The sequence below is a fragment of the Dreissena polymorpha genome, chromosome 10, assembly GCF_020536995.1.
Source record: "Dreissena polymorpha isolate Duluth1 chromosome 10, UMN_Dpol_1.0, whole genome shotgun sequence".
NCBI lineage: Eukaryota > Metazoa > Mollusca > Bivalvia > Myida > Dreissenidae > Dreissena > Dreissena polymorpha.
Window position 1 is genome coordinate 28,803,502 of NC_068364.1, and position 6,875 is coordinate 28,810,376.

At 33.5% G+C, this 6,875-nt stretch overlaps 1 protein-coding gene across 1 annotated transcript in view; it reads right to left on the reverse strand.

The window, feature by feature from the left end:
- LOC127847284 (uncharacterized) overlaps nt 1–6,515 on the reverse strand; it is a 62,807-nt gene extending 56,292 nt beyond the window's left edge. Inside the window, exons 1-4 of the mRNA XM_052379095.1 lie at nt 6,314–6,515; nt 2,675–2,737; nt 2,176–2,217; nt 670–799 (exon numbers count right to left, since the gene is read on the reverse strand). Coding sequence (XP_052235055.1) covers nt 670–799; nt 2,176–2,217; nt 2,675–2,737; nt 6,314–6,427 — 349 coding nt within the window. The 5' untranslated portion in view covers nt 6,428–6,515. The remainder of the gene's footprint in view (nt 1–669; nt 800–2,175; nt 2,218–2,674; nt 2,738–6,313) is intronic.
- Nucleotides 6,516–6,875: the final 360 nt, after the last annotated feature.

The window sequence follows — 6,875 nt, forward strand, 5'->3', positions numbered from 1 at the left end:
CGCCTATACTGCATTTTCTTTAATAAAAGACTTGCTTTAGACAAAAAATTCAACACCAGTTGAAAGTACTCCCTGGATACAATAAATATATGACATATGCATCAATTCATAATTATCAGACAAAACAAGAAGGTTTTGTTAAGGATTGGTCTGACTCTTTGCTTAATCCTTTCAAGCTAAGATACACACTTTGACGTAAAATCTACTTAAATGATGGACTTTTCTTACAAGATTAATGTTATAAAAGGTGTAATTTCAAAACCCAGGATACTACTGTGCGGCAAACAACATAAAGTGGGAACAGCCTCATAGTTATTTCTGAGAGGGAAAATGGTAAAGTACTGGAAAGATGCATCTGGCAGAGAGCTTACAGGCCTTTTCTAAACGGACCCATTCCCAAAGCAAAATGGTAAGAAATATCCCAATGTAATTTGTTAGTTTTTTTGTTAAGAAGTGTCTTATGTTTATTATAACTCAATTTAACTTGAATTACATCTAACAAAATATATATTTAGAATGTATATCATTTTGTTTGTATAATATGAATTGTTATTACAAAAAGTTATATTAAATTTTTTCACAATCAGTGGACATTTTGCCCGAAAAAAATCCTAATCCCAAAATTGCATTGCATTTTTCCCATAATGGCCAGAAAAAGGTCTGGCTTACCATCCAGCCTGTCCATACTTTGTTCTGGGGGATCACCGTGATCGTCGATGTCCGCCATCCGGAACACGGCTGTCTCCGCGGCTAACGGCATCACTTTGACACTCAGCTTGTGTCCACACTGCATCGCAACCTACAAGGGGTTTAATGAACACGAAGTCAATGTAATGAACACAAAGTCAATTTAATGGACACAAAGTCAATTTAATGGACACAAAGTGATCTTATGGACACAAAGCCAGCTAATGGAAATGTCAGCTACCAGTAATGAACAAAAAGTCTGCTAAGAGACAAAAAGTCAACTAATGAACACATAGTCAGCTAATTCTGGGATTTCAAAGGAGGCATCAATCATATGCATGTGCAGAAAATGAAGTATCAGACTAGCCTGAGAAGTCCACACATGCTAATCAGGGACAACACTTTTCGCTTTTATAATAGTTTTCGTTTAATCTGTTCTGGGTAAAATCAAGTTTAGGCGGAAAATGACATCCCTGTTTAGCCTGTGCGGAATGCATAGCCTGTGCCGAATGCACAGGCTAATCTGGGATGATACTAAACACATGTATTAAGCCACATTTTCCAGGAGTGAGGCAGGAAAAGGTTCATGCATTACCTTGACTCTCAGCCTGTGTCCACACTATATCGCAACTTATGTGGAAATAAAACATGCAAAATATGAGCTGCACTCTACAGAAACAGGACTTAATGCATGTGTGTAAAGTGTACTCCCAGATAACCATGTGCAGTCTGTTTTCAGATTTTATGGTAATTTTCAAAGACTCTTCATGGCAAAAATCTGGTTAAACTGCAAATAATGTCCTATCAGAAGGTGCTTTACTCACATGCATTAAGCCCAGAGCGAAGAGGGAAAAAGTTCATGCAACTCGTTGACACAATCTGTGTCCACACTGCATGGCAACCTACAGGTGGTTGTTCATAGATTGTCAAAATGACAATTGTCCAATTTTTGACACAGGCATGTTTTAAAGAAATAAAAGAACACTGTTCATTGCCAAGCGGACTAACACTAATGAGGTGAAATACATTTTTGTTTATGGGAAATAATCATAACAAATTGACAAGATTATGAAGTACATGTATTACACTGACAATGGTGAAAAATATGTCCAAGGTCAACTCAAAATTGGTTAATATTGCATCATTTTAAAGAAATGTATTCTGGGAAGGGGCCTTTCTCCTGGGTGATGGGGCCTTTATAAGCCCCTGGAAAAGAAGGCAAAAATTCCTGCAGGTGTAAATAACTAAATGAAAAATCATCTTGTTAACCACCAAATTAATCAAAACTGAAAATTCAGTTGATTTCTTATTACTTTAATCTTGTATCAACATATCTGGTTCTATCCTATACTTTTATGTTTTCAAATGTCAAGTTTTCGAAGAAAAATGTTTGCTTCTGGCTATCAGAAAGAAGCATTTCTAAACGTTTACCGGTAATATAGGAATGTTTGGTGTAATAACTTGATTATCCTATGCCTTTTAACTTACCCTAAATGCCTCAAACAATTCCTCTTGGCTTCCAAGCGAAATCTAAAGAAAAAAACATTAATTTGGTAATTTGCAGTTTGCAAAAAATAACAGGCAATAAGAATTATCTTCTCTGTTTAACAGGGGTGTCAATTGTCCCCATTTGGTATTCGGAAAATTAAACTTCAACTATTACAATATTTTTCAAATGAATTATATTTATAATAACTGAATGAATATAGTGAATGAAACAGAATAAGGGGTGTGATTTAGGAGAAGTCTAAGAAGAGGAAAATTAAGTCCACTAATTTTGGAAAACCTAATGTGCACAACTGGATTACAAACTTCCTAAACAGACATACAAATAAACATCTAGTTAAAGTTTAAAAGATTGATTTAAAAAAAACTTGTTTTTCTTCACATATATATTATTAAAGGATTAGAATTTAACATGTGGGCGAGTTCTGTAATTCTCATCATTTTGTTTCTAAATCCAATTTTGCACTTATTTCTTACATACCTCATCACTGTCAATATCCACATAGCTCACTGCCACCCTGGGACAGTCAAGTCTGGCTTTAAACTGGAAAAATCAATACATTAATGTCCCCGAAGACTGCTCCACATCTCCTTACAGAGCACAAGACCAACAAGTACATACGGAACATGACTGCAACACGTGTTCAGGGTTTTTTTTGGCCCGATTTTATAGCCGAAATTCGGCTATGTTCCCAATCCCAAAAAGTATACTTTTTTCCCAAAATGTGGCAAAAAATTCCCAATTTCCAAAAAAAAAAAAAAAAAAAAATTTTTATTTTTTTTAAAGATGTCTCATGTGTATTTTATCTCAATTTTAATTGAATTACATCTAACAAAGTATTATATGATTTTGTTCTTTTAATTTGAATGATTATAAAGGGTTATATCAAATATAGTATTTCCCTAATCAGTGGACTTTTCGTGTGGAAAAAAGTCTAATGAATTTATTTTCCCAATTTCAGGAAAATGCCAATAAAATTCCCAATTCCAAAGCCATGGGCTATCTTCCCAAAAAGTGGAAAAAAAAACCCTGCCGTGTTGGTCCACATGTGACCCTACTGGCGACTGTCGAATGAAAAAAGCTGAAATTTGTTTAGACACATCACTAGGCTAGTAGCATGAACCGACAAGGGAGGCAACTCGTGATGTCACAAATCGGCAGTAACCAAAAAGTGGTTCTTATTATCTCGCTTAACATGGGTCTAAATTACGTTTAAAAGCTCTTTTCTGATTGGATTAAACAGTATGAAATCATCCAATCAAGAAAGTAGAGACATTTATCTTGCATAACATTCAATGCCATGCTCCATGCAAGCTATTTAGAAAATAAAAATCGTAAACCAAAAAGTTCGGAATGTTTTTTTTCGCGGTTATAGACAGTGTTACTTGCTGAAATCAATAAAATATTGCTTTGAAATCATTTATGTATTGGTATTGAACAAGAAAGTGGTCGAATATAAGTGGAAAACATAAGTATTGTGATTAAAACTTGTGTCTGCTACAATTTTACGAGTGGTTACGGAAATTACTGATCGTACAGATGTATTGACAAACAAAGGCCAAACGACCGAATAGCTTTCATATTTCAAGTTTATCAGCCTTGAAAGCATCACTTTTTCAAATAAGAAGCAAAATCATACATTTATCAACCAGTAATAGTCAATAACACCAAAATCTTTGGGTACATCCATTTTGTTTTTCAGAAACCACGACATGTATTATTTTCGGAAACGGACAATCGGTCATTTCCGGAACATCTCGGTAAATTTCAGCAGACAAGTTTTCATAAAAAATTCTTATGTTTTCCGTAAATATTCTACCACTTTCTTGTTGTATACCAATACATAAATGATTTGAAAGTAATATAACATTGATTTTGGTCAGGAACACTTTATATAACTGCTAGAAAAGACATCTCAAATTTAACGCATAAACCATTGTAAAATCATACTTCAGTTTATCCTTCTTTTGATTGTTTTATCAGTTACTTTAGCTTCCGCCACCCACTTATTTTTGAAATTATGACACACATATGTTTAAACTTGAGTTATAATATATTTTTAGTTATTTTTATTGAGAAACTTTTATCTTATAACACAGTGTTGGTACAAAAATGTTAATTGTATATATATACATGTAGTTTGAAAAAAATACATAGGTAAAGATTTACCTAAACTTGCTACACATGTAAAATAAAAATGCCAATAATTACAACAAAAATCACTTTTAAATATTATGTTTTGTTTATTAGTCTTAAACAATATTAATGTTTTCATTTCAAAATTATAAAACACAATACATTAAATATTGTCCTATAAAAATGATGACATAACAGATTGTTAGGAAGATATGAACAGAACGTAAACAGTAGGCTTATTGAAATTAAAAACAACTGAAACATCTTTTTGTATTAATTTTCTGATAAAAAGTGGTATTTCTAGTTAGTACAGGAGATATTTAATCAAGAAAAAGCATTAGAATTTGGATTGTTTTGAAGAAAAGTGTGCATTTCATCCAGTATTGCCATGGAACCAGTTTTTGGTTAGAAATTCATTCAATACCATTATTTTAAAGTTCATTACCCCTTGTTGCTAAAAAATTCATAAAAAATAGAATTTTCAAAGTAATCCAATAGAATTTTCAAAGTAATCCATTAAAACAAAAAGAAAATGCTTTCTAATACCTTAAATATTATTCCTGCAGGCATTTGACATCAATTATTTATGTTTAAAAAAATCATTGGTTCATGCTACACTAGGCACGACTCTCTGAGCAAAACTGTTCTTTAGGGTGCGCTAGAGGGAGGTAGACGACGAGGCAGAAAGAAAAGCTGGATGGACAATGTTAAAGAGTGGACATCCCTTTGCATGGATGAATTACTCTCAGCAGCATACTATTTCAAAAGACATGACTGGAGGAGGACTTATTTAGCGTTGTCCCCAGGGTTTTTTTTGGCCCGATTTTATAGCCGAAATTCGGCTATGTTCCCAATCCCAAAACGTATACTTTTTTCCCAAAATGTGGCAAAAAATTCCCAATTTCCAAAAAAAAAAAAAAAAAATTTTTTTTTTTTTTAAAGAAGTCTAATGTGTATTTTAATTGAATTACATCTAACAAAGTATTATATGATTTTGTTCTTTTAATTTGAATGATTATAAAGGGTTATATCAAATATAGTATTTCCCTAATCAGTGGACTTTTCGTGTGGAAAAAAGTCTAATGAATTTATTTTCCCAATTTCATGAAAATTCCGATAAAATTCCCAATTCCAAAGCCATGGGCTATCTTCCCAAAAAGTGGAAAAAAAACCCTGGTCCCTCTTCCCCCCCCCCCCCCCCCCCCCCCCGCAAAAAACGGCCAGACCAGTCAAGGGATTCATGATGATGATGATGATGACTCGGACACTTGTGTTAGGCCATCCTTACAAAATTGTTTGGGATAACGATACCAATAGCAGGGCAGTTGGTCTGTGGATATGGGAATTCATACTTAAGCATTACTCTGGGCAAATTGGGGCTTTATGCATGAGCATCAAATTTCATCGCAGACTTACCTGTGCTGTCTGCACAGGCTAATCAAGGATGACATTTTCCGTTTTATGGCATCTATCGTTGATAGAAAGTCCCTTTTTTATAAAAAAAAAATTATGTAAAAAACTCATTCCAGATTAGCCAGTGCAGACTGCACAGGCTAATATGAGACGACAATTTACACACATGAATATAGCTCCATTTTACCAGAATGAGGCTTTATATTTTAATGTTTTTGCATGTTTATAATTACCTGGCACCATGCTGATAACAGTAATAGACGTTGTATAGTGTGAACCCATTCATATTATCATGTACCAAAAAGCATGATGTTTCTGTTGTTAAAGGATTTTTTTCAAAAATAGCAATGTCATTCAAAGATTTGATCCAAAAAGAAAGTATTCAATTCGAGTGGATTTTCTGACTCGTTGATTGACGAAAAAAGGTAGCTAACGGACTTTATGCGAACATGTTTGATATCATAAGACCTGTTTAGTGGCGCAAAGTCAGAAAACCAAAAGTGCGACATATAAGTTATAAATATGAACTACGTCTACAAAACTCGAAAGTGTGTCAAACAAAAAATTTACCATCTCCTCCAAATCTGACCATACTGTATCGTATGGCACCAAAATCTTGTCAACGAAATCTTCATCTGTGTTATAGCACACAAACAAGTGCAAAGATTCCGACCGATCGCTCATTTTTCTGTATTTTGTTTCTGCGTCGAAGTTTCACAACAGCTTTTTCAATGGTCGGCCATATTGTGTTGTTAAATCGAAACGTATTACTTTGTTTACAATATTTAGCAAGAAAATAGTCCCTTAAAGTAATCTGAAAATATTAAACAAAACATCATAATCAATGCTTTAAAATAATCATAACACACAATTAGTCTTATTGCTATTATAATGTAAGCTGCATTAATGTATATCAATCAACACTTTTTAGTATGTCATTGTGGAAAGTAGCGCATAAATTACCCACGTGTCCTGGAAAAATGTAAATAAAAACATGACGTATGGAAATTGCCTAAATATAGATGAGTCAATGTCACTATTGACTGTTAGATCTACAACGTTTCAAAATGCATGAATTGGCAAATTTAAATGATCAGCAATCACGTGGATTCTAGTCATTTCTGTCCCAAAT